General features: G+C 37.1%; 2 protein-coding genes across 2 annotated transcripts in view; both read right to left on the bottom strand.

The window, feature by feature from the left end:
* LOC103131990 (perforin-1-like) overlaps positions 1-7,342 on the bottom strand; it is an 11,513-nt gene extending 4,171 nt beyond the window's left edge. The window contains exons 1-7 of the mRNA XM_016667080.1: positions 7,230-7,342; positions 5,370-5,629; positions 5,211-5,290; positions 3,325-3,370; positions 2,915-3,060; positions 2,692-2,830; positions 1,035-1,115 (exon numbers count right to left, since the gene is read on the bottom strand). Of these exons, the coding sequence (XP_016522566.1) occupies positions 1,035-1,115; positions 2,692-2,830; positions 2,915-3,060; positions 3,325-3,370; positions 5,211-5,290; positions 5,370-5,627 (750 nt within the window). The 5' untranslated portion in view covers positions 5,628-5,629; positions 7,230-7,342. The remainder of the gene's footprint in view (positions 1-1,034; positions 1,116-2,691; positions 2,831-2,914; positions 3,061-3,324; positions 3,371-5,210; positions 5,291-5,369; positions 5,630-7,229) is intronic.
* A 4,708-nt stretch (positions 7,343-12,050) lies between these two features.
* LOC103131989 (perforin-1-like) lies at positions 12,051-23,886 on the bottom strand. The gene is made up of 10 exons (XM_016667076.1): positions 23,761-23,886; positions 20,344-20,606; positions 18,784-18,863; positions 17,301-17,346; positions 16,882-17,024; positions 16,658-16,796; positions 16,449-16,529; positions 15,691-16,175; positions 15,514-15,607; positions 12,051-12,389 (listed from the first exon to the last, which is right to left on the bottom strand). The coding sequence occupies exons 2-10, from the start codon at positions 20,602-20,604 to the stop codon at positions 12,180-12,182; spliced, it is 1,539 nt and encodes a 512-aa protein (XP_016522562.1). The 5' UTR covers positions 20,605-20,606; positions 23,761-23,886; the 3' UTR covers positions 12,051-12,179.
* Positions 23,887-26,077: the final 2,191 nt, after the last annotated feature.

Below are 26,077 nucleotides of genomic sequence, written 5' to 3'. Positions count from 1 at the left end.
CGATGGGGCATGTCCAGTGGGTGATCAGATAAAATGTGCAACAACTGGACAATCCATGGCCTTGGGAAAATGTCATATTTTATCACAAGTCAAAATGCTTCAGATGTCGCAAGTTATGTGTCATCGGCATGCTGGATGCAAGGATGTCCTCCAGAGCTGTAGCTGCATGGCTCAATGTCCGTTATTGGACCATAGGCTGTTTAAGGATTTCTTTCCAACAAACTGGCACTACTGCAAATCGACCTCATCCTCGTTGGCCACCTGACCACTCCACCACAAGATTGCCACATCCAGCTTGTTCATCTGCGGGATCGGCTAAGACCAGCGACACAAACAGCTGATGAGACTTCGGTCTGCACAACAGACGCATCACACCTTAGACTGTCTGTAACCACTTACGTGAAGCCAACTTGGACAAAATCAAATTCCTCAACCTGACCCCTATTATGTTCAAAGCACTGTCAATCCGCTACAAATGGCCATGCCACTATGTTATCAATGCCGATATGAAGATCAGCAATTACTGAAAATATATTTAGAGTTTCTCTATATATTGCATAACCCACATGTTCATAAACTCTTAAATTTGACATGGAGTGTTTACTTTTTTGGGTGTAGATAATCACCCAACTGGAACCTTTTGTAATAAGCAGACAGACGTTTGAAGGCTACTAAACCCATGAGCGCCGGGAGGGCGGTGGAGGAGAGAGAGAGAGAGAGACGGCTGGAGGGGTACAGGCTCCAGCACACAGCACAAACAGATCAGAAACAATAAGAAATGAGAGAAAAAAGTTAATTATAAACAGATTAACTCGTGTTTCAAACTACCAATTGCTAGCTATCTTGATGAAATGTGTAGCCGTTCTGACTGACAGCCTTGTTGTGCCATTCTCCTGATAATGCATACCGACCCAGAATCTTTAACCGATACGAAGTACCGGACCGTACCGTTTTACTTTCATCCCTGGGCATTAGAATCATGGAAGTATCTCATATGGTTGTGTAAAAAATCTGTTGTTTGTGCGTTTTATTACCTCACTTGAGGTTAATCCATTCAGGGAGGACAAACAGCTTCGTGAAGATATCAGTCGTCTCAGTCGTCCTCCAAGATTAACCTAAAACAGGTATAAAGTTCTTTAAAATGCTTCCCTGCAGAAAAATGTCTAACTAATTCACAATGTGTGTGTGTGCGCCAAAGTTCTCACCAGTCTGAAGTAGTGTGTGCCATAGGTCTGTATGAGGTTTGTATACTCGTTCTTAGTGGAGGATTTGTAGTGAGTTGGCAGGAGGTCTACCTGCTTTTTGAACTCTAAGCTTAAGGGAGGGTTGGATGATAATATAAATCTAGACACCAAGACAAAATTAGACAATTATTTCAAAAACCATGACCTGTCAGAACTCAATGAAAAAAGTCTAATTTCCATCCTACTCATAATGGTTGCAGGCGACACTGTGTATGCTGAAAGTGTAGCGATCCTCTTTGCTCCTTTGTGAAGCGAACTTGTAGGTGCCGGAGCCGACTCCTCCCACATCTAACTTGCCAAACCTCAGAACTTTTTGAATACCCAAGCCAACCTGATGAAATACATGTAGTTTATAAGGTGTTAAATAAGAAGCCATATTTTTTTTCCCACTATACTGATTACTTACATCAGTTTTAACTGAATGCAAACTAAAAAGATAATAAAATGCTGTATCTTGGAAGANCACTACTGCAAATAGACCTCATCCTCGTTGGCCACCTGACCACTCCACCACAAGATCGCCACATCCAGCTTGTTCATCTGCGGGATCGGCTAAGACCAGCGACACAAACAGCTGATGAGACTTCGGCCTGCACAACAGACGCATCACACCCTAGACTGTCTGTAACCACTTACGTGAAGCCAACTTGGACAAAATCAAATTCCTCTACCTGACCCCTATTATGTTCAAAGCACTGTCAATCCGCTACAAATGGCCATACCACTATGTTATCAATGCCGATATGAAGATCAGCAATTACTGAAAATATATTTAGAGTTTCTCTATATATTGCATAACCCAAATGTTCATAAACTCTTAAATTTGACATGGGGTGTTTACTTTTTTTGGGTGTAGATAATCACCCAACTGGAACCTTTTGTAATAAGCAGACAGACGTTTGAAGGCTACTGAGAAACCCATGAACGCCGGGAGGGCGGTGGAGGAGAGAGAGAGAGAGAGAGACGGCTGGAGGGTGACAGGCTCCATCACACAGTACCAACAGTTCAGTAACAATAAGAAATGAGAGAAAAAAGTTAATCATAAACAGATTAACTTGTGTTTCAAACTACCTATTGCTAGCTATCTTGATGAAATGTGTAGCCCTTCTGACTGACGGCCTTGTTGTGCCGTTCTCCTGATAATGCATATCGACCCAGAATCTTTAACCGATAAGCAGTACCGGACCGTACCGTTTTACTTTCATCCCTGGGCATTAGAATCATGGACGTATCTCATATGGTTGTGTAAAAAATCTGTTGTTTTGTGCATTTTGTTACCTCACTTGAAATTAATCCATTCAGGGAGGACAAACAGCTTCGTGAAGATATCACTCGTCTCAGTTGCCCTCCAAGATTAACCTAAAACAGGTTTGAAGTTCTTTAAAATGCTTCCCTGCAGAAAAATGTCTAACTAATTCACAATGTGTGTGTGTGCCAAAGTTCTTACCAGTCTGAAGTAGTGTGTCCCATAGGTCTGTATGAGCTTTGTATACTCGTTCTTAGTGGAGGATTTGTAGTGAGTTGGCAGGAGGTCTACCTGCTTTTTGAACTCTAAGCTTAAGGGAGGTGTGGATGATAATATAAATCTAGACACCAAGACAAAATTAGACAATTATTTCAAAAACCATGACCTGTCAGAATGCAATGAAAAAGTCTAATTTCCATCCTACTCATAATGGTTGCAGGCGACACTGTGTATGCTGAAAGTGTAGCGATCCTCTTTGCTCCTTTGTGAAGCAAACTTGTAGGTGCCGGAGCCAACTCCTCCCACATCTAACTTGCCAAACCTCAGAACTTTTTGAATACCCAAGCCAACCTGATGAAATACATGTAGTTTATAAGGTGTTAAATAAGAAGCCATATTTTTCTTCCACTATACTGATCACGTACATCAGTTTTAACTGAATAAGTGATCATAAGATAATAAAATGCTGTATCTTGGAAGAGCACATATGAACTGAAATGAAATGGTGAAAGAAAGAAAATCAGCCAGCAAGGTTTCTGTCAGGGTTGTGTTATCAAAACTCAGGGCTGCATTGAAAAAATATTCTGAAATGTTCAGCTTTGAGATGTTTCTTACCGTCCAATCATTGGTGTCTTGGGATGTGTAAGCCTGAATCAGAGAGCTGTTGGGACATTTTAAAGGCAGTAATTATTAAACATCTATACAGTTCATTTTCATATTTTTAATTAGGTAGTTAAGCTTAGTGAAATTGTGCATTTAACTATTGTTATTTTAATACCTATGCCTTATTGGGCAGGTGTTTATAAGCTAATTCGATAACTTAGAATATGGTTCCAAATGTGGCTCGGTTTTCAGATTACAAGTACTTTTTTAAAATAACATCTAAGCAGGTATTAAACACACTTTTCATTAAACCTGTACTTCTGTTTTATAAAATATTTTTTATTGGTTTACTGTGTTATTCCAATTTTCAATGTTAGGTTTGTATTACTTGTATGCTGAAAATAATCATAATTAACTGTAATAAATGCTTTAAAAAATTCATATGTGTGCAATTATTCTATATAACATGTTTTTGTGATAAAACTTCTGAAACAAATGGACTTTTCAATAATATTCTAATTTAGTGAATGGGTCTGTATTTGCTTATTTTTTCCCTTGGTAATTTTAATCAAAATTTCTATTTTTTTCATAATTTTCCTAATTAATTATTTATAATTATTCGCAGTCAAAAACTGATACTCATTGTTGCAGGATGGTCCTTGAGCACATGTCCCTTTCTATGTGAATATATGTGTGTGTGTTTTAGGATTTCTCACCTTGTAAGTCCCCATAAGAGATGCTGTCTTTGAGTCGAGGGTTTGGTTGAGGAGTAAATAGTGACTTGAATTTAGGTCGGGTTTAGGGTCGGAGTCAGTTTTTTATATGCATTGACTAAAGATGTTAATTTGTCTTGCCGCAACAGACAAATGGAGTTAATGTGTTAACTTAGGTTCGGGAGCTGGGCCATACCCAAACCACACCTCTGGAGGAGGAGAGTGGAGGGAGGGGGGGTGTTAGCATACCATTAGACTGCGGGGAGGGGGGAAGGCACCCTACCGCTAGAGTGCGGGGAGAATTAGGAGGAGAGGGGGGTTACCGTTCTGTCACTGTACCGCTAGAGTGTGGGGAAGAGCGAAGTAGAAGGAGAGAGGTTTACCGTACCGCAAGAGTGCAGGGGGGCATAAGGAGAGGGGATTAGCATACCGGGTAACACTTTATTTGAAGGGGTGTGCATAAGACTGACATGACACTGTCATAAACATGACATAACACCTGTCATGAACATAAAGAAGTCTTTGTGAATGTTTATGACATTTGTCATGTTGTGTCATTCGGTAAATAATTACACTTTTAATGCAAAGTTGCTCTAAAAGTTGCATTGAAAGTTCATTAAAATGCCAACTTTGCATTAAATTATCATAATTTACAAAACCATCTAACCCAGGGGTGTCCAAAGTTGGTCCTGGAGGGCCGGCATCCTGCATGTCTTAGTTATATCCCTGGTTTAATACACCTGGATCCAATGAAGGCTTGTTAGAAGGCCTAAGAAGAACATTGACATGCTGAAAAGGTTGTTACTACCACCAGAGAGAGAACTAAAACATGTAGGATGCCGGCCCTCAACGAACGACTTTGGGGACCTGATCTAACCATAACTGTTAACTTAACTGAGAAAAAAGGTGAATTTAATTTATTTTTTAAAGAATTATAAATTTATTTTGGGTGACCTATGAAGTCAACTAGTTGCACTTGAATATATTAATAAGTATCAGAATATTAGTATAAATGCACACCACATTTTTCATACGTTCACTTCAAAATTATCCACTATGTGTTAGTCTACCACATAAAGGTCCAATTAATATATACTCTTGATTGGAGCATAAAAAAATTCTGGTAATTGTTAGTTTAATTATATGATTCAACTAAGTGTTCACAATGCGGTTTAAATACTCTACCTAGCAGAGGTGTGATAACTGCTGACGATGTCAGCACTGCATTGACTGATGGTACTCCAGTCCACAACAGAAGATGGAAGCTTAAAACGAAGAAAAGACACATTATTGTTAATCCCTCAAGTCAGATGTGCAGCCATTTATTTATGCATCTTTAATTACTTTTTGGTAAGTATCGTTTTGAAGAGGGTTGGTGCAGAGTTTACAGGTATTGCTGGGGCTCAGGTAAGTCTTCAAATCAACCACGTGAGCTCCTTTTCTCTGCATTGTGACTATATCAAAACCTTCCCCCACCAGGTTGTGGCCTGGTACAAAAGGAGCAGCATCACACTCTGTTTTGGTCCCGATTCGACACGACAGAACAGAGGAGTGAACAAGGACGCTTAGGAGAAGAAGAGCTGAAGTTGAATCGGGCAGCATCGCTGTAGACAGAAGCAAAAAGTTACAGAAAAAAGAATTAAATTGTTTTTTACATAGTACATGGCATTTTTCTTATTTTTATGAAATATTTATACAACATATAAGAAAGTTAGTTAACACTTTATTTGAAGGGGTGTGCATAAGACTGACATGATAGTGTCATAAATATAACATAACACTTGTCATGAATAAGTTTTATGTTTAATAAGTTTATGACTGTTGTAATTAAGTGTCATTTGGTAAATAATGATACTTTTACTGCAAAGCTGACATTATTCAAGATGTCTTTGTTATGACAACCTGACATTAACCAATTAATTATCAAAATTTAGTAATGTAATAAAACACAAAGATACATAACATTTTAAATGTTGATAATTAACAACTATCATGAATGATGATGATTCATGTTTGTCAAAGTGTTACCGAAAGATTTATGCCTTCGCATGCAAAAATTAAAAATACCTGATCAGAGATACATATGTAAAAATGTACAAAAAAGTTCAAATGCATGTGTAAATTAAATGTGGAATTGTTTCAATAAATATTTAAATGTATTTAATATATGGGTAAATATATGTTTACAGTGCCATTCATTTTAACAGTACAGCACTATTAGAATAAATTCAGGCTCTGCTGCTAACACAGGACTTTAATCTGAATAGAATACAAGTCAGACTTAATGGTTAAATATTGGTAAGCATATTGTGAATATTATTTACCCATGTATTAAATATATTTAAATGTTTATTGAAACAATTACGCATTTAAATCATACATGCATTTCAACTTTTATGTAAATTTTTACATTGTGTATCTCTGTTATTTATTTTATTGCATGTGTTAGTGCAAGCAAATATCACATTTTTGGGTTAGAGCGTATTTGTTCATGGGAGCAGCAGTTAATGATGGTGAAACATTTGTAAAGAGTTCTAGATAACACAAAAGGTTTAGTCAGTAGGTATTTGTGAAAAGAACACTGAAGCTCATTCATTAATCTGATTTAATTCCCATTTTCTTATTCAATATATTCCTTTTGTCTTATCAGTAGTTAGATTACATGCCAGTAGTTAAAGAAATAAGTTATTCACAGAATAATTCAGCTGTAAAGTTGGGCTATTTAGTGAATAAATTCTCAGACTCGATTAGAAATAAGCATGTCGGTGATCATTCCTTGTGTGTAAAGTTTCTGCATTCACTCATTAGAAACTGAGCTTGGCTTTAATAATGAATAATAAATTATGGATTTCAATTTTTAGTAATTAAATAAGACAAATGTTGACCTGAGTTCTAAATCCCAATTATTTTGATGTCACCTCGTGAGGTTGCTACAACATTTTTGGTTTCCACAATTTTGATTCCCAGCAATGAACAATCAACAAATTCAGCTTTGGAGATCCACAGATCTTTGATTTCAAGAAACAGCCACAAACCTCCACCATATTAATATCAGTGAAATTAAATTCATAATCAAATTGTCTTCTAAAATATTTTAGAACTCAATAAACACAATATTTTTATTTGCTGCAGTGTATTCTAAACAAAGATACTCTTTTTTCCCCAGTTAATTTTATTTTCCTTTTGCATATTAAAAAATCTTACCTGTTCCAAAGCAGACCAAAAAGAAGTTGAAACAAGCAATGTTTCTAAGTGTGCTGAGCTGAAAACTGTGGTTTATGAAGCAGCAGCCCTGGAGAGATAAGGATTCATACAGAACATTGTCTAAAGGTCAATTGAATGTAGTTACTTTGTTTCTTGTAACTGCCGGTAATGTTTCAGGTTTTTATTTTGGCAGCGTTCTGTATAAAGTATCTATGCTAACAGAACAAACAGTTCTAATGAACCCTTTTGTTCCGGTAGGACATGCAGTTCTACTGGAACTGCAAAAAAGGAAAGGTTAAACAGCAAGGCAGAAACATGCATAAAAAACAAATTAGAATTAGCTTCAGTCAATAGGGAAACAAGGTAATGGCAATTGAAATTTATTTCAGTATTTTAATGATGTCATATTATTTGTATTAATATGACTTCATGAAAATGCTTAGTGTAGTCTGCCGTTGACTTGCTACAGAAAATAACTTGATCTTGCAGTCACTCCTGTGATGAATGCAGTTTTATGCCACCTGCTTCAGAAAGGTCAAAAGGTTATAACATCCAGCTGTATTTACTAGTACAAAGCATCCAGTCGATTTATTGTGTTGCACTCATAAAACAGACAGTTCTTCAGATTTGACAACTAGATTTGCCCCACTCTGTGTGTATTTTTTCTTGGAATTGTTCTTTCTGGAGCATCCTGGCATTAGTACACAGAAAAACTGTTTCATAGTTTCTTCTAGTTACAACTATGCAACTGATGTTACTTCAGGTACAAATCAGTCACATAGCACGCAGCTCTAATTCTGTAAAACTTCGCTTGAACAAAAATAACTAGGCATGATGTCTTAAACAATAAAATTAATAAGACAAATACAATGTATTAAATAAATGAATAAAATAGTGTTTTATCCATAACTTTAAAGAATAGAAATAATTTAAATAAAATACTTCTGCAACAACCCCTGCCACATAAAAGTTGCCTAACAACATTTTAAGATTTGCAGCAATACAGACCAATGATATCCACAAGAACTAGGATTAAAGGTAAATTAACAAGGCAAGTAATTGAACAGATATTACAATATTGCAAAGTTTTTTTGTGCCATCTTTATTAACTGTTGTCAGTTGATGTGATGCAACACATAACAGATTTCTCATTTGAAAAAGTTGCATTTCTTTGGCCTTAACTTTATCTTTCATTGTCTCTGTTGCAGAATCTGCCTTACATGTTGTATGTGTTGTTCAAAGGTGGAACTAAACACTAATACATCATCCAGGTAAGGTAAACAAGCTTTATCTCTGAATTACCCCAGGCATCCTTCCATGTAGTGCTGAAAAGCAGTTGGGGAGCATTTGTCAGTCCAAATGGGATTCCAACACATTTGTACTTTCCCCAAGGTGTTATGAAGGCTGTACATGGTCTGGTTTTCTCACTAATGAAACCTTGGTGGTAGGCCTTCCCTTGGTCCTACACTGTGAACCAGGAATTGCCCCCAAAGTTTTCTAGCATTTCCAGTATCCTAGGAATGAGATGACCGTCTGGGACTGTTTTTAAGTTCAACAGTCTGTAGTCTATGCACAGACGAAGACTTCCACCTTTCTTCCTCACACACACCACAGGAGATTACTGTAAGGAATAGGATTTTTGGATCCAACCTCAGTTGAGTAAATCCTGTATGTATGTTTTTACTTCCTGGCAGAGGTGTCAAGGAATAGCATTTCTTAACTGGCACATTATCATTAAGCTGAATGTCCATCTCTAAATCTTTGATTATTTGTGTATCCCATCATGTTTTGCAAACACATCACACTCTTCTCTGAGCATCTGTTTTACCTGTGATTGTTGACTCTCTGACAGATGACTCAGATCTACAGGTGGATCCCATGGCTCTGTTTCTGCTAGAGGGCTGACCTGCTCTGTCTGATTGGTGGCACCACTGTCCAATGGCAGCGGTCTCTGACCCTCCACAGGCTTAGTTTCTAGTGGGGAAACTGAACCAACATTATACATTCGGCCAAATGTTGTTTCGCCACAGAAGGTAATATCATGGTCAATTAAATGTTCAACTGTCACTGTAATCCTACCCTTATCATGCCATGAAATCTGAATCAGCTGCTCACTGATAGCTAGTCCTTCAGGCCATGATTCGGGTTCCAGCACTAACTGTGAACCACATAGTTAATGATGGGGTGGTCAAGGCTACTGCTTGCAACCAGGATGGGACCCAGACAAGTTTTTCTTTCATTCTAGATACATCATTTTGGTAAAAGGTGATAATAACTCCTATCCATCCTTCATATGGTATTTCTGTTCCATTTGAATTCCAGTATTCCTTCTTCAAGCAGTTTCTCCTCACATTCATACTCGCTCATGCTCACAGACATGTTCCTATATGGATTAACTAGCTGTAGTCCACCTTTGTTGCTTGCACATAACTTGTATGACAAAAATGTGTAATAGTGCATACAAATGGTAGGGTTTTCCCCAGTGTATTATAATCCTGCCGGCCTGCTATGCTTTTATCTTTGTGAAAAAAGAATTACATGCGGCATTTACATCTGAACAAGCTGCTCAGTGTGTGTCTCTGTCTTCACTGTAAAGTTTATGTATGTGGTCCCTGTTGGCCGGTGTGTTAGTGGTTAAAGAACCAGCGCTAATCATTCATCATGCAGGTTCTGTCCGGTGAGGAGTTTTCACACTCACCTCATAGTCATTCATCATGTTGGTTTTATATTATTTTATAAATATTTTTAGTATTATTTTTCCGGTTACATCAAACCATACCAAATGCTTTGTCCACTTAGTCAGCCAGAGTTAATGCGCGCGGAGATCTGAAAATCTCGTCCCATAAATTTGAGCAATCAAAACACTTTCTGTGGAGCTCATAAAAACTCCATTGACACAAAATGAAAGAGCTACTAAAGTGACATTAGCAGAATTAAATTAAATCTGCCATTTGTTGTGCATCTCAGTGCGCAGTGCAGCCGATTGGGTTCATCATGCAGGGCCGGTCCAAGGTTGTATGAGGCCTTGAGCAGAATTGGACTGAAGGGCCCCTCTTGCTGCTGAAACCATCAGAACCTTTAACAGCTTCTGTGTTAGATTTAATAAAATTTGGGAGAGGGGGAGTAGCGTAATTTTGTTAATAAAAAAACACGGTGGACCGCCAATGGACAGGCTCAGCGCCCCGACCACCAGACTTAGCAAGTTTTCTGAGGGAAACCCTGAATGGTGTGCTTCCATATGAGTCCCTTTCATTCCATCCAAAGCTCTTTTGAACTCATTAATCCATTAAACAAGCCCATAAGTGAATTAGTCCAGGCATCAAAAGTGTCCCTGGCTGTCCTTTGAACAATTCCTGGTTTCACTATTCCAGCTGGCCATGTGCATTAGTCTGATGTCCACTGTCCTTGGTCATCCATCTGTATATAGTCCCCAAGATCCATCTTCTCGTGATAGGGAGTACACAACATATAAGCAGAAGAATAACAATTAGTATTATTACTAAAGTTAACCCTATTTTGACTGCAAAAGATTGGGGCAAGATAGAGACCTTTCTATGAAGGCCATGGAATGACCTCCAGACTTTCCAGGACCTCCATGCATGTTCTGTCCTGCATTATCTTTTACTTCCACTTCAGTTTACTAAGCCTGGTCATTACTATTTTAAATTTGTGTTTTGGTGGGGTATGCATAGGAATGTATGTGCAGCATTGATTTGCGAACATATGGCAAACTCTTCCCACGTTAGACAAAATCAAATTAATGCTCATCTGTTTTGTTTTGTCATTCTGCTCATTTCATGGACTTGCTCTCCTAGGGCCATAAATCCTTCAACAGTAAAGTTTATAATTCTTTGTTGGTTATAATAAACATAGTTAATCCATTCAACATTTTGTTAATTGTAACCCAAGGTAAGATGGATTCAAATCCTGCAATAATTTTGTGTTGTGCTTTAAATTCATCTGTAATTCCTCTTGGTTGACCTGTAAGTTTCAGATATATTCCATCATTTGACCCATAATCCCCCAGGCTTCTATGAAGCCCTGTTTTATTGTCATGCATTCCTACTAAATCTTTAACTCCTTCATAAACTAGGGTTGCTGGTACTTTCATTCCAACCAGAGCACAAAGGCCCACCCAGTTTAGGAGTAAGGTATTCATTAAAATGTTGTCACAACACATTGTCATAATGAGAGCTATTAGCTTGACCACATACAGAACTCATACTGGAGACCATTAAATTAGATAAATAAAGTTTATTTTGAAAAGAACCATGAGTGTAGTGTGTGATTCTTGTCCTGGAGCAACTGGATCAGGATTGTCTGAGTTCTGAAGGTAGGGGAGATGAGAGGAAAGAAGGGAGTTTGAAATGAGACTGTGAAGGCGACTGAATGAAGTGTACTGAGTGAGTTGAGGTTTATCTGCCACAAGGAGAGGTTGGGTCACTGGAGTTTGGGTTACTTGAGGGGGAAAAAGATGTCCAGTCTGTGATTCTGTGAAGTGAGGTTACAACCACTTGGGTGTGGCTGGAATTTGTCCCCTTGTTCTTCGCTTTGCTACATACAGAAGGTCTTGACCAAATAGTTTTGTGACACGTCCTTTAACGTAACTACATCTCTCTCTCTCTTTTGTAATAACACATATAATACAACTAATACAAGATTTGTCAAAAATATATGAAGTCAACAACTTGTAGCAATTTCAAAAATTTTATTGTCATTAAAGGGAACACAATTTCTGGTTGCATATATTAAAGCATAGTTATTTCTTGTGATTAAATGTTACACAAAATCTAAATTGTTTTTCATTGTAAGATAAATACACAGTTAGCTAGGTCTTTCACAAAACTAAACTATTAAAAATAAATTGTGAGTTTCTACCAGATTTAGTGAGTTAATTTTATGTGATGAAATGAAATGCTTTCATTCCCAAAACTCACCAATCCCCTATCACTAAGGAGATGGTTTATAATGACTGCACTTTTCTCCAGTCAGATACGGCTCACAGGTCAGAGTGTATTTAGCCTCAACGTTTCCAAATTTTCCTTTGCACGTGAAAGTGTGAGTGCCAGGGCTCAGGTACTTCTCACAGTGTACGAGAAGGTCGTCAGATTTCCAGTCTTCATCCCAAACCTCAATCGTCAGAACCAGGCTTGTGTCAACCTTCATGAGAAAATTTGAATGGAGGATCATTCAGATGCATATTTTGATGTTCATAGTCAAATTATTTAGGTGATATAGAAAATAAAACTGTTTTCCAGTCATCTCAAAAGTTGATAAATGCAGAGTAATGTTAGCCAAAACACAACAGCACAAAATATGAAATACATCAGCAAAGCTGTCTGCTTACCCCGGTGTTTTAAAAGGGGTGGGGGTTGGTGTCTCCCCCCGCCCCCCACTGTTTTTTTTCTGCCAATTTGAAGGGCAGAACTTCAACTCAGTGGGAAATGTAATGTTTTTGGTTGTTTATTCAATGTTCAACTCTGTGTTTTTGTGTTTAATGATGTAAAGCATTATGAAATTCCTTGCTGCTGAAATGAGTTATACAAATAAAATTTGATTTGATTTTGTTTTGAATATATATGTAAATTGATTTCTGTTCAAATATTTTCAGATTTTTTTGTGTTTATTTGTACTTGACCAAAAACACCATAAAATGTGCATGGTCTAATCAAGTAAAACCACATTCTTTTTTATACAGGTGCTGAGCCGCATGTCCACAGACACCCAGGTTGGTTCTGAGAACCGAAACAAGAACAAGTCGGGCCTAAAGGGAGGTGCTCTTTTCTTGTCATTGTGGCTGCTGGTTCATGTGAGCAAACTGAAGGACAAATTAGTTCATGATTTAAAATGTAACATCATCTAGTTGCAATGGAAACTACAATGCATTTCTGATATTAAATTATATTTGATCCAATTTCAAATGTTCGCTAACAAATAGTTTTGGTGGCACCAAAGAATAGATCAGCTTTCTTTCAAGACTGATGCATAAAAACTCAATTCTCCTCACTGCTGGTAATTGAATGTTTATTTTTTGGAAAAATAGATGCTGGTATTAACTCTATAAGTTCTGCTGCATCAGCAGAGTAAATGGATCAGTTTGTCTGTTGTTGAGCTTTTTCAGCTAATCTGTGATGATAATGTTTACTGACCTTGCCCAAATTAAACTCAGCGTCCCACCTCGGATTATTGGATTCGATCATTTTGGTCCTGTGTTGTATGGAACCATAGAACATCTTGGCATAGCTGTGAACAAAAAGAGGAGCCATATAAAAGGTGTGCTCATCAGGTTCCATAAGGTCTTTGCTTTTTACCTTTGCATCAACCCACCCATCAGTTTGTCCAATAACATCTCCGTATAGATCCCAGCCTCGAACAATGGTCACTGATAGAGTTCCCCTTGAGGTGTGCTGAGGGCAGCAGTTAGGAGTGTTGGCTTTACAGTGTGGTTTTTGGGGTGATTTCTTCACAGCATTTTCCTGCAAATACTGTTCAATAGCAGTTTTCATCCCTTCCTTTTGATACTTGCTTCGTATCAGCTGATAGAGAGGCCGAAGGGTGTACGAAACAACATCTGGATGTTCTTTCAGGCTCTTTAGCCAGTTCATGAAGCCCATGGAATCATTTTGGGAAATTGAAAACTCCCCCAACCAACCATTTCCTCCTGACACCTCTGTGAAGTGTCGGTGGAGACCAGAGCTGTAGCCAGTGGCAGGGTCCTTGTTTAGTAGGACACGAATGCAAGACTTCGGGACACTAGAGAGTTGCACCATCCCCAAGCCAACAGCAACACCCATAGATAAACAGGAGTGGACCTGGGTGAAAGAACAGCACAGAGATTTTTTAAAAAGCTCTATTATACCAGACATTTACATAAACAGCCAGAGAAAAATATGTTCTTGTAAAAATCCTCTGGAAATTAAAATGGACACAACAAAAACATAACACTTAAAAATTCTTAAATTAGGTTGTTGAAAGTGATGAACTTCATATTTGTGCTGCTTCATGTATTTGGTCATGATAAATTAGAATCATGGAAGTACCACATATGGTTGTGTAAAAATCTGTTGTTTTGTNCCCCTATCACTAAGGAAATGGTTTATAACGACTGCACTTTTCTCCAGTCAGATACGGTTCACAGGTCAGAGTGTATTTAGCCTCAACGTTTCCAAATTTTCCTTTGCACGTGAAAGTGTGCGTGCCAGGGCTCAGGTACTTCTCACAGTGTACGAGAAGGTCTTCAGATTTCCAGTCTTCATCCCAAACCTCGATCGTCAGAACCAGGCTTGTGTCAACCTTCATGAGAAAATGTGAATGGAGGATCATTCAGATGCATATTTTGACGTTCAAAGTCAAATTATTTAGGTGATATAGAAAATAAAAATGTTTTCCACGCATCTCAAAAGTTGATAAATGCAGAGTAATCTCAGCCGAAACACAACAGCACAAGATATGAAATACATCAGCAAAGCTGTCTGCTTACCCCGGTGTTTTAAAAGGGGTGGGGGTTGGTGTCCTCCCCCCCCCCACACTGTTTTTTTTCTGCCAATTTGAAGGGCAGAACTTCAACTCAGTGGGAAATTTAATGTTTTTGGTTGTTTATTCAATGTTCAACTCTGTGTTTTTGTGTTTAATGATGTAAAGCATTATGAAATGCCTTGCTGCTGAAATGTGTTATACAAATAAAATTTGATTTGATTTTGTTTTGAATATATATGTAAAGTGGTTTCTGTTCAAATATTTTCAGATTTTTTTCTGTTTATTTGTACTTGACCAAAAACACCATAAAATGTGCATGGTCTAATCAAGTAAAACCACATTCTTTTTTATACAGGTGCTGAGCCGCATGTCCACAGACACCCAGGTTGGTTCTGAGAACCGAAACAAGAACGAGTCGGGCCTAAAGGGAGGTGCTCTTTTCTTGTCATTGTGGCTGCTGGTTCATGTGAGCAACAAGTTGAAGGACAAATTAGTTCATGATCAATAACTTAACATCATCTAGTTGAAATTGAAACTACAATGCATTTCTGATATTAAATTATATTTGATCCATTATGAAATTTTTGCTAACATAGTTTTGGTGGCACCAAAGAATAGATCAGCTTTCTTTCAAGACTGATGCATAAAAACCTAATTCTCCTCACTGCCGGTAATTTAATGTTGATTTTTTTGCAAAAATAGATGCTGGTATTAACTCTATAAGTTCTACTACATCAGCAGAGTTAATGGATCAGTTTGTCTGTTGTTGAGCTTTTTCAGCTAATCTGTGATGATAACGTTTACTGACCTTGCCCAAATTAAACTCAGCGTTCCACTTCGGATTATTGGATTCGATCATTTTGGTCCTGCGTTGTATGGAACCATAGTACATCTTGGCATAGCTGTGAACAAAAGAGGAGCCATATAAAAGGTGTGCTCATCAGGTTCCATAAGGTCTTTGTTTTTTACCTTTGCATCAACCCACCCATCAGTTTGTCCAATAACATCTCCGTATAGATCCCAGCCTCGAACAATGGTCACTGATAGAGTTCCCCTTGAGGTGTGCTGAGGGCAGCAGTTAGGAGTGTTGGCTTTACAGTGTGGTTTTTGGGGTGATTTCTTCACAGCATTTTCCTGCAAATACTGTTCAATAGCAGTTTTCATCCCTTCCTTTTGATACTTGCTTCGTATCAGCTGATAGAGAGGCCGAAGGGTGAACGAAACAACATCTGGATGTTCTTTCAGGCTCTTTAGCCAGTTCATGTAGCCCATGGAATCATTTTGGGAAATTGAAAACTCCCCCAACCAACCATTTCCTCCTGACACCTCTGTGAAGTGTTGGTGGAGACCAGAGCTGTAGCCAGTGGCAGAGTCCTTGTTTAGTAGGACACGAATGCAAGACTTCTGGATACTAGAGAGTTTCATCTTCCCCAAGCCAACAGCAACACCCATAGATAAACAGTTATGGATCTGGGTGAAAGAACAGCACAGAGATTTTTTAAAAAGCTCTATTATACCAGACATTTACATAAACAGCCAGAGAAGAATATGTCCATGTAAAAATCCTCTGGAAATTAAAATGGACAAAACAAAACCATAACACTTAAAATTTCTTAAAGTAGGTTGTTGAAAGTGATAAACTTCATATCTGTGCTGCTTCATGTATTTGGTCATGATAAATTAGAATCATGGAAGTATCACATATGGTTGTGTAAAAATCTGTTGTTTTGTGCGTTTTGTTACCTCACTTGGAGTTAACCCATTCATGGAGGACAAGCAGCTTCGTGAAGATGTCACTCGTCTCAGTCGCCCTCCAAGATTAACCTAAAACAGGTTTAAATTTCTTTAAAATGCTTCCCTGCAGAAAAATGTATGTAACTAATTCACAATGTGTGTGTGTGCGCGCGCGTGTGTGTGTGTGTGTGTGTGTGTGAGAGAGAGAAAGTAATCACCATTCTGAAGTAGTGTGTGCCATAGACGTTTATCAGCTTTCTATACTCGTTCTTAGTGGAGGAGTTGTAGTGAGTTGGCAGGACGTCTAACTGCTTTTCGAACTCTAAGCTTAAGGGAGGTTTGGTTGATAATATAAATCTAGACACCAAGACAAAATTAGACAATTATTTCTATAACCATGGCCTGTCCGAACTCAATGAGAAAAGTCTAATTTCCATCCTACCCATAATGGTTGCAGGTGACACTGTGTATGCTGAAAGTGTAGTGATCCTCTTTGCTCTTTTGTGAAAGGAACTTGTAGGCTTTGGTGCCGGTTCCTCCCACATCTAACTTGTCAAACAAAATCTTTTCAACATCCAAGCCAACCTGATGAAATACAGACAACACATGTAGTTTATAAGGTGTTAAACAAGAAGCCATATTTTTATTATCACTATTCTAATCACTTACTTCAGTTCTAACTGGATGCAAACTAAAAAGATAATACAATTCTTGGAAGAGCACATATGAACTGAAATGAAATGGTGAAAGAAAGATCACCCAGCATGCTTTCTGTCAGAAAGGGTTTATATCAGAGAGTTATCAAAACTCAGGGCTGCATTGAAAATATTCTGAAATGTTCAGCTTTGAGATGTTTCTTACCATCCAATCATTGTTGTCTTGGGATGTGTAAGCCTGAAGCAGAGAGCTGTTGGGACATTTTAAAGAAGTAATTATTATTAAAATCTATGCAGTTCATTTTTAATAAGGTGCTCATGTTTTCTAGCTTTGTGAAATTGTTGATTTAACTATTGTTATTTTAATACATAGGAATTTTTAGGCAGGTACTATTCATAAACTACGATTATGTTCAATAAATTAAGAGTATGTTTCCAGATGTGGCTCGGTTTTCAGATTAAAATTACTTTTGAAAATAACATCTAAGCAGGTATTAAACATCCTTTTCATTAAACCCGCATTTCTGTATTAGGAAATATTTCTATTGGTTTTCTGTTTTATTCCAGTGTGGTAATGTGGCCTCCTTTTTAGAGTTAATTTTATGGGTTTTTTTTTTACATTTGCTGTTTTGGATTTGCTTGCTGTGACATTTTGAAGTTATTTACTTTTGCCATTATATTTATTTTTGGGTTATTATTATCATTTTTTGGCTTTGCTGTGTTGCATGTTTTTCTGACTTTTTGTGTTTTACTTTTCATGTCGCGTTACCACCCACAGCCGAAGACGCCCACTTCTGCAGTACAGGTGTTCCCCATTAGTTAAGCAGCGTATGAACCAGGAAATCAGGAATAAAAAGGATAGCTGTGTAGTTGAAGGAAAGAGGGGCCAGAATGACTAAGGGTGCAGGGGTAGCAGCTGGAACTAGTCGGAACTAGTATGTCTGCAGGAATGGGGGTCGCTGTGGAGGACCGAGTGGCGGGATCGCTGTGGAGGATCGCAGGGCTGGATGTCGTTAAGGACCGAGTAGCTGGATCGCTGCCAAGTTTCGTCTGCTGGTGGCCGCAGCGGATCGGTTGGCTGGTGGCGAGAAGAAGACCGAGTGCCGGCGAGAGGGCCACGCCCCCGTCCCTTAGCTAAGACTCCATTCCAACTTCCTTCCACAGACATTTTTTTTAATCGACTCTGCTGCATAACGTTGCCCTGCATTTTTTTTTTTTTTTTTTTTTTTGAGTAATCTTGTAATATCAATTGTCAATCTTAACAGGCTCATTTTTAAAACCCTGCTCACATTTGCAACAGTTTTAACTATATCAATATTACCACTTGGGTCCCACACCAATTTTCAATGTTAGGTTTGCATTACTTGTCAGTTGAAAATCATCATAATTAAAATAATGAGGTTTTTAAAATGTATGTAATTATTCTATTGGTGACCTTTGAAGTCAACTGGTTGCACTTGAATATATTAATAAGTATCAGAATATCAGTATAAATGCACACCACATTTTTCATATTTTGCTCCCACTTCAGAATTATGCACTATGTGTTGGTTTCCCACATAAAGGTCCAATAAACATATACTCTTGATTGGAACATGTAATTGTAACATGAAAAAAAAAATCCTATAATTAGTGAAATTATGTGATTCAATGTTTACAGTGTTCACAATGCGGTTTAAATACTCTACCTAGCAGAGGTGTGAAAACTGCTGTGGATTTCAGGATTGCATTGAGTGACGGCATGGAAGTCCACAACAGAAGATGGAAGCTTAAAATGAAGAAAAGTCACATTGTTGTTAATCTCTCAAGACAGACATGCAGCTTATGGAGGACCAAAGCTGACATAATAAGAAATAAAAGCATAAACATATACTTTGTTTTCCTTTTCCTTACACAAGTTTCCGTCACGTATTGTATATATTTTCTTATTAATTTCCCCTAAACATGTGTTTTTGTCAAGAAAAGTAAATATTTTGTTTTGTCTTTTGCTTTTGCTTCTCCCTTTTCTGCTTGCTCTTTTTCTGCTGCATCTTTATGTTACTGAGGAAAGCTGCCTTCTATGTCCACCTCCTCTCTTATTGGTCAATAGAGCTTTGGAACCAACATGACTGCTCAGCGATGGTCATCCAGCAGCTGCAGCACCTTCTTCCAACGGTTTTAGATATCTGTAGCTGCAGAGCTTTGTTAAAAAAAACTTCTCATCAACGCTTCAGACTGCAGGACACAGTGGGACCGATGACGATCCCATACAGAGATCCCATTTACGTCTCACGCAGTCGCTCGGTGCTATCTCTGCAGGCCACAGACCAAAACAAACTTTATCCCGGAGGTTTTATTGTGTTACCGACTGCAGTGAAGTTAGTTTACAAGTTGGATATTGGATAGTCCAATATCTGCCGAGCAAGCGGTGTTTAGCTCAAGGTTGATCCGATTTATGAATGCTAATTTCGGCCAGCCGTTCTCTCGCTCTCCAAGTGCTCGGAGGTTCACATAGTCAACAAATTTCCGAACCAAACACTCTGGTCAAACAAATGTTAATAAATGCCTTGACTTGTGACCAACTGATACAGGAAAGTGGTAAGCCATGCTTTTACATGAGACGCACTACCCTCTATTAAAGTGTCAAGTCATAGTTAATATTTTAAATGACTTTAATGTTAAATATGTTTTCTTCAACATATTATTGTCTATTGTGTGCCACATAGACTAGAAATCAGTGTACTAAACGCTATATATGAGGCACATGTATTTTTATTCCATTTTAACTACATTTTTATTTTTACCTATTTTTTTTAGTTTAAATTTAGTATTTCTCTTCAATAGCTTCAAGGTCATGTGACCTACTGAGTCAAAATCAGTGTGAAATTGTTATAGATCTATAACTCTAGACTGTTCCTCTTTAGGTCCAAAAATAATAACTTCAGTTTTGTTTCTGTTCAGCTGCAGAAAGTTTTGCCACATTTATCTGTTTTAAACATCTATTCAGTGACTGGAGGGGTTCAGAGTCACCTGGTGACATTGTCAAAAAGAGCATTACTTGACAGAAATGCAAGTGTAAGGAAAAGGAAAAACAAAATATATATGTATGCTTTTATTTCTTATTAAAATACATATTTATGCTTTTATTTCTTATTATTTCGGTTTTGGTCCTCCGTAGCAGCTGTTTATTTATACATCTTAAAGGTAAAGTTAATTTCATTTATATTCCACAGTTTCAGCAACAAGGCAATACAAGGTTCTTAAATTACTTTTTGGTAGACATCGTTTTGAAGAGGGTTGGAGCAGAGAAAACAGGTGTTTCTAGCGGTCAGGTAAGTCTTCACATTAATCAAGTGAGCTCCTTTCCTCTTCAGTGTGACTATATCAAAACCTTCCCCCACCAGATTGTGGCCTGGTAAAAAAGGAGCAGCATCACACTCTGTTTGGGTCCCAAGCCGACATGACAGAACAGAAGAGTGAACAAGGAGGACGCTTAGGAGAAGAAGAGCTGAAGTTGAATCGGGCAGCATCGCTGTAGTCGGAAGCAAAAAGATAGAAAAGGAATTAACTGTTTTTTACATAATGCATGGCATTTTTGTTATTTTTATGACTTATTTATACAACATATAATAAAGTTATATACTTTATTTGAAGGAGTGTGCATAAGACTGACGTGACATTGCCATAAACATTAAGGAGTCTTCATGAATATTTATGACAGTTGTCATTAAATGTCATTCAGTAAATAATGACATTTCTAATGCAAAGCTGACATTCTTCAAAATATCTTTGTTGAAACAACTTGACATTAACCAATTATCAAAATTTTATAATGTAATAATGCACAAAGATACATAACATTGTCAATTTTGATTAACAGTGTAAATGAACTATTATGACATATTTATGACAGATGATGATTCTCGATTAATGTCAAGTTGTCATGACCGTCAAAGTGTTACAGGAAGGGTTATGCTAAAAAATGCAATAATAAAAATAGCTGATCAGAGATACATATGTAAAAATGTACATAAAAGTTCAAAAGCTTGTATGAATTAAATGCAGGATTGTTTCAAAAAATATTTAAATGTATTTAATACATGGGTAAATATCTGTTTACACAACCATTCATTTTAACAGTGTAGCACATAGTTACCCATTGAATTTAGAAGGTCTGGCTGACAGATAAAATAAATTCACGATCTGCTGCTAACACAGGACTTTAATCTGAATTGAATACAAGTCAAACTTAATGGTTAAATATTGTTTAAACATATTAATATTTCTTACCCATGTATTAAATACATTTACATATTTATCAAAACAATGACACATTTAATTCATACATGCATTTGAACTTTTATGTACATTTTTATATATGTATGTCTGTTCAGTTATTTTTTATTTTTGCATGTGTTAGCATAAGCTACTATCACATTTTTGAGTTAGAGCATATTTGTTCTTGGGAGCAGCAGTTATTGATGGTGAAACATTAGTAAACAGTTCTCGCCTTTGTGCGATCTTAACATTGTTTTTAATCCCCTTGACATACGGGTCAAAATGACCCGCCCTAACAAAAGCACCACAATAAAGCAGCTTACTTGAATTTGAAACCCCCCCCTCTTTTTTTTTTTTTTTTTGTTGCATGATGGAACAATCTGTTATTTATCAATTTAACTCAATTTAATTAATTTTTATCATGTATGTTTTTGTTACACAATACAAAAAAAAAACAAAAATCAACAGTATCCATCCATCCATCCGTTTTCTTTACACCCCTGTCCCTTAGTGGGGTCAGGAGGGTTGCTGGTGCCCATCTCCAACTAATGTTCCGAGCGAGAGGTGGGGGTCACCCTGGACAGGTCGCCAGTCTGTCGCAGGGCAACACAGAGACACACAGGACAAACAACCATGCACACATACACTCACACCTACGGACAATTTGGAGAGGCCAATTCATGTTTTTGGACTGTGGGAGGAAACCCACACATGCACAGGGAGAACATACAAACTCCATGCAGAAAGACCGGGGCCGGGAAACAAACCCAGAACCTTCTTGCTCCAAGGCAACAGCACTCAATCAACAGTATTACATTTTATTTTCTTTTTACCACAAACTAACTGCCATAAGTTTTCTTTTACACAATAAGGGTTTATTATTATAATTATATAAATGTGAAGTAATTACTTCTGAATTACCTATAGTGAAAGGGATAAAAAGTCAAACTAACTTTTTTGTCAACCGTTTATTATTTTATATTGTTTTGAAAGTGAATTATGAAAATACATCTCTCATACAACATTCTTCAACAGAAAATGTTGAAAATGTTCAAAATAAGAACACCTTCAGCATAAGACATTGAACATAAGATATTCAACATCTTATATAGGACAATATATGTGAACGTAAAACATAGGACCTGTTGGACAGTCAAACATCTACTCACTTTCAGCAAGGAATCAACTAGAGGTACTTTGATTTAGGGTACCTTTATATTCTGTATAGTGAATTTGTTTTTATTATGTCTGATATTGTTTTTTGTTGTGTTTGGGAGCTGGTGTAATGTGAGGGGTTAGCTGCAGGTGCAGGTCAAATACAAGTTCAATTCATACATCAATCCAGTTTATTTGACATGTGTATGGGTGCATATGCGGGTGTGTAGGTGTGTGTTTATGTAATAGAGAAAGTCTGTGTATGACCTTTGGGTGTGTGGGTATAAGTATATATTAGAGAATGTGTCTGACCCTTTAACTTTTTTCAGGTATTTTAATTGTTTTATAATTCTCGGGTTAAAAATGACCCATAAGACAATCTTTGTACCCTAGTGGTCTACAGACCTCATGGAAACATAAACATAAACAAAGTATCACTTTTTCTAATGAATCGTTCAATTTAGGAGAAGTCATAAAATTTCAAGTTAAAAAAGATAGTTTAAGGTATTTTTTTCTACAGCTAAACATGGTAGTGGGTCACTTTTGACCCACAAGACAACATAAAGGCTAGATAGCACAAAAAGGCTCAGCCAGTAGATATTTGAGAAAAAAAACCCCATTGAAGTTCATTCATTAATTTGATTTGATTCCCATTTTATTATCCGATATATTCCTTTTGTCTCTACAGTAGTAGTAGGTTACATGCCAGTACTTAAAGAAAGACGTTATTCACATAATAATTCAGCTGTAAAGTTTGGCTATTTGGTTAATACATTTTCAGACTTGACTAGAAATCAACTTGTTAGTAATAATTCCTTGTGTGAAGAGTTTCTTCATTCCTTCATTAGAGACTGAGCTTGGCTTTATTAATTAATAATAAAATATTACAATTCGTAGTAATTACATAAGCCAAACCTCAAAGCGAGTTCTGATTCCCAACAATTTTGATGTTCTCTTGTGAGGTTGCTACAAAATCTTTGGTTTCCAGAATTCTGATTCACAGCAATTAATCAACAAATTCAGCTTTGGAGATCCACAGATCTTTGATTTTAGCAAACAGCCACACAGTTCCACCACATTACTGTCTGTGAGAATACATTCATAAGAAAATTGTCTTCTATAAACATCTTTTTAGAACTCAATAAACACATAATTTATTATTATTATTATTTTTGCTGCAGTGTATTCTATTCAAAGATGCTCTTTTCCCCCCAGTTAACTTGATTTCCCTCTTGCATATTAAAAAGTCTTACCTGTTCCAAAGCAGACTGAAAAGAAGCTGAAACAAGAAATGTTTCTAAGTGTGCTGAGATGAGAACTGTGGTTTATAAAGCAGCAGCCCTGGAGATATAAGGATTCATACAGAACATTGTGTAAAGGTCAATTGAATGTAGTTACTTTGTTTCTTGTAACTGCTGGTAAAGTTTGAGGTTTTTATTTTGGCAGCGTTCTGTATAAAGTATCTACGCTAACAGAACAAACAGTTCTTCCGGAACATTTTGTTCTAGTAGAACATGCAGTTCTACCAGAAATGCAATGAAGGAATTGTTGAACATCAAGACAGAAAAATGCCTAAAAAGCAATTTAGCTTCTTTCAATACGGGAACAAGATAACGGCGATTGAAATTTATTTAAGTATTTTAATTCAGTAAATGTTTTGGACTCATAAAACAGACAGGACTAGATTTGACCCACTCTGTGTGTATTTTCTTGGAATTGTTCTCTGTGCAGCAGCCGGGCATTAGTGCAGAGAAAAACTGTTACATAGTTTCTTCTTCTAGTTACAACTTTACAACTGACGCTGCTTCCGGTACAAAAACAGTCACAGCTCTAATTCTGTAAAACCTCTACGACTGAACAAAAATAACTAGGGATCATGTTTTAAACAATAAAATTAATAAGACAAATAAAATATATGAAATAAATGAGTAAAATAATGTTTTATTCATAACTTTAAAATGAGTAATCATTTAAATAAAATACTTCTAGGGTGCAACACATTACCCACAAAGAAAAAGAAAGGTTGCCTAACAACATTTTAAGATTTTTTGCAATACAGAACAACAATATCCACAAGAACTAGGATTAAAGATATTTTAACAGGCAAGTATTTTAACAAATATTACAATATTTCAAAGTTTGTTTGTGTCATCTTCATTAACTGTTGTCATCTTGCTTCTTATCTCCCATACTGCATCTGTGTCTTACAGAACTGTCTACAGTCCATTAGTACTAAAGGGCGAATAGTCCATAGAAATATTGATGGGCCCCATAAAATCTTCACCAAAGACAAGGAAATTACCCAATATACCCAGATTTGTCACACATTTCAATAACATACCATAAAGTTTCTGACTGGAACAACTTGTTTGAACTAACTTTTATTCTCATATAATTACTCTCTAGGGTGTTTATTCATGTCTAAATAAATGTCTAAACTCTGTCCATATAAACATAAATCTGTTCTCACCACTGACAGAATAAATTAAGACAAATCTCAATGGATTATTATCTTTTTCAGATTAAGCTGCAATATTAACTAACCCGTTAAAGTAACGAAATGATTATGAACATGAACTGCTTTCTTTTAAAGTGCTGCCATAAAAATGATACATGGATGAGGATTGACTGGAATAGTTAGGGTTGTTTTCCAAGAGTCTCTATACTCTGGTGGAGCAGATCTCGAGGACTTTAAAGGTCAGGTGACACAACCGGTCATAAATATAGATTCTCCTGGGCTACCTCCTCTTTCTTGGGCGTTCTCCAGGTGCTCCTTCTTCTCTTTGACCATCATTAGATTCAGCTGCATCGGAATCAACTTCCTCTTCTTGAGAATGTATCTCCTGTACTCCTTCCTCCAAGACCTCATTTGGCTCAGTTAGATCTTAAGTCTAACTCAGCCTCTGCATTTAGAGTTGAATCAGCTGGTCTTACTGCAGTCCATACGTAGTAGTCTTCCTCATTGGAACTTTCCCTATCTGCAGGTTGGATATCTTCATTGTGTGGTTTCTTGTTTTTATTATTATTTCTTTTAGTTTTCTCTTTAGGATTTGAACTGTTTATATTGGGCTCTTCCACCAGGTAATAGCAGGTTGCAATGTAACACTCGTTTGCTTCCTGTTCCATGCAGTGGTTTTACGATGAATACTGAGCTGTTTGGCCACTTCGGGGCTTTGGGAACATAGATTATGTCCTCCCATTAACTATGACGCTTTCCAGGTCCTCCTGGTGGTGTTAGGTTTCTCACCAAAACATGATCATCTGGAATCAGGGTGGAACTCCATATGTGACAATTACAGTTTCTCTGTCCTCTATTTGCACTTATTTTCATGTTTTCCATTGCAATTTCATTTGCTTCCAGCATTGATTTTCTCCACTTCTCAGCATAGCTGGAATGTGATTAGTTTGCTTTTTTTTCTCTCCTAGGAAAAATCAGGTCAACATGCAGAGTTGTTCATGACCAGAACGAAGGAAAAAAGGTGAAAATCCAGTTGCTTCATGAAGAGTGAAATTATAAGCATGAACCACTTTGTTTAAATGTTCCTTCCATCTTGATTTTTGTGTCTCCAT

Source organism: Poecilia formosa, unplaced genomic scaffold (genome assembly GCF_000485575.1).
Source record: "Poecilia formosa unplaced genomic scaffold, Poecilia_formosa-5.1.2 Scaffold893, whole genome shotgun sequence".
Classification (NCBI taxonomy): domain Eukaryota; kingdom Metazoa; phylum Chordata; class Actinopteri; order Cyprinodontiformes; family Poeciliidae; genus Poecilia; species Poecilia formosa.
The sequence above is the reverse complement of the archived record's forward strand: the minus strand, read 5'-3'. Positions and strand labels throughout refer to the sequence as shown.

What these genes read in the sequence shown, in the direction of transcription:
- LOC103131989 (XM_016667076.1), bottom strand. Translation starts at nt 20,604, where the DNA reads ATGCTGCCCGATTCAACTTCAGCTCTTCTTCTCCTAAGCGTCCTCCTT. An exon ending in AAGACAACAATGATTGGATG is followed by an intron (nt 17,025 to 17,300) that starts GTAAGAAACATC and finishes GTATTTCATCAG; the next exon opens with GTTGGCTTGGATGTTGAAAA. An exon ending in ATGGGTTAACTCCAAGTGAG is followed by an intron (nt 16,176 to 16,448) that starts GTAACAAAACGC and finishes TCTTTCACCCAG; the next exon opens with ATCCATAACTGTTTATCTAT.